Source organism: Triticum aestivum, chromosome 2B (assembly GCF_018294505.1).
Source record: "Triticum aestivum cultivar Chinese Spring chromosome 2B, IWGSC CS RefSeq v2.1, whole genome shotgun sequence".
NCBI classification, from domain to species: domain Eukaryota; kingdom Viridiplantae; phylum Streptophyta; class Magnoliopsida; order Poales; family Poaceae; genus Triticum; species Triticum aestivum.
In genome coordinates this window covers 632889726-632891532 of record NC_057798.1, presented here as the reverse complement: position 1 = coordinate 632891532, position 1807 = coordinate 632889726, and the positions used below count along the sequence as shown (strand labels likewise).

At 47.3% G+C, this 1807-nt stretch overlaps 1 protein-coding gene across 1 annotated transcript; it reads left to right on the top strand.

Annotated features, from left to right (window-relative positions):
- The first annotated feature begins 1187 nt into the window (after positions 1 to 1187).
- On the top strand, positions 1188 to 1736 carry LOC123041829 (histone H4). Its single transcript, XM_044464388.1, has one exon. It carries the CDS (start codon positions 1271 to 1273, stop codon positions 1580 to 1582), a length of 312 nt encoding a protein of 103 aa, XP_044320323.1. The 5' UTR covers positions 1188 to 1270; the 3' UTR covers positions 1583 to 1736.
- The last annotated feature ends 71 nt before the right edge of the window (positions 1737 to 1807 follow it).

The following is a 1807-nucleotide window of genomic DNA, read 5'->3' as shown; positions in this document are numbered from 1 at the left end:
AATGTACCGATAAATCAGGCCTATTTCTAGCACTATGTGTGTAAGAAGTATGTTTATTTGTGCTTTTGCGGACCATGTTATGTAATATGTACACGTGTCGTGTTTTGTTTGTTATTGTACAAGGATTCAAAGGCGAGGAGTCAATGTAACACTTCTGTTTAGTGTTTTTGTTGTTGAATATGGCATATTTTAGTGGGAGGTTTTTTTAAAAAATGGTCGATTAAAATTGATTAGTCATCAGATTTCCGATTAATCTCTTATTCCCAGCCGACCGAGACGGTAACGATAAGCGATATCCCAACATTGGTCTTAACACGACGACTTCCCAGCTGTCTACTGCAACAATTTTGCCCGGCTCCGGTAAAGGAGGGGCAATGACAGTGGCGCGCCCTTGGCTCGCTTCAGTGCATGTAGTCGCCGGTAGGTGGTCTATGAATCTGGATGCATTTTTTATTATTTCTGGTGTTCGTTTTACTACCACGATTAAAGATGAATATATCGGATGTTTTCTCAAAAAAAATATAGGATGGTCAGCTCCCGCACACGAAATTTGGTTTGCTGTATCGGGAGGGCTCCGATGAAACATATCTCGTAAACTTGTATTGCAAAATTATGGTATGAGTTTATGGGATCTGTTCCGTGAAGCACTCATAGCCACAAAACTGTATTCACAGAACCTTAAAATGATTTTACAGGATGTGCTAGAGATGCTATGTTCATGTAAGTAAAACATATACTTACTCTGTTCCTGTTTCATAATATAGTGTGCCCGCGCTTTCGAGATTCAAGTTTGACCGTAAATTTAACTGTCGAGACCGATTGCGGCGGGGCAAAAATTATACCACTGAATTTGTATTTTCAATATGAATTCAATGATATAATTTTTGTCCCCGTCACAATCGGTTTTGTTGGTTAAACTTACGGTCAAATTTGGTTTTCAGAAAGCGCAGACGCACTACATTGTGGAACGGAGGGAATTCCATAAAACAACCGCCCAGACCCCACATCCAGCGCCACGTCATGGATCCACACCAGCACCCTCCCAGCTCATCTCACTCTTCTGATTCTAATCCACCGTCCCATCTCCACCGTCTCGCGGATCGACCCAGCAAAGCACCTCCCGCCCCAAATCCTCCAAAATTTTGCACTTCCCACCCAAAATCGTCCCCATATAAACCCCCCCGCCCTCAAATCCCCAATCCCATCGCAAACACCTGACTCCCGCCAAAGCAGTTCCTCTTCTTCCTAATCACACTCTCTCGGAGCGGCGATGTCCGGGCGCGGCAAGGGCGGCAAGGGGCTGGGAAAGGGCGGCGCCAAGCGCCACCGGAAGGTCCTCCGGGACAACATCCAGGGCATCACCAAGCCGGCGATCCGCAGGCTGGCGAGGAGAGGCGGCGTGAAGCGCATCTCCGGCCTCATCTACGAGGAGACCCGCGGCGTCCTCAAGATCTTCCTCGAGAACGTCATCCGTGACGCCGTCACCTACACCGAGCACGCCCGCCGCAAGACCGTCACTGCCATGGACGTCGTCTACGCGCTCAAGCGCCAGGGCCGCACCCTCTACGGCTTCGGAGGCTAGATTCGTGTAGTGGAGCAACTCCCTCGTTTGCTTTGTGTGATATGTGCTGTGGTGGATTGATTTACTGATTTGGCGTGGGCCGTTGTATTCTGTCTTGGGTTCAGTAGTCTGTGTAATACCCTGTTCTGTTCAATGCAATCAGTTCGATTCTGAATCCTGGCGAAATGCTTCACTGCTGAATTGTATTTTCATTTTTTAAGACTGAGTGATTTGATCCATTTGATT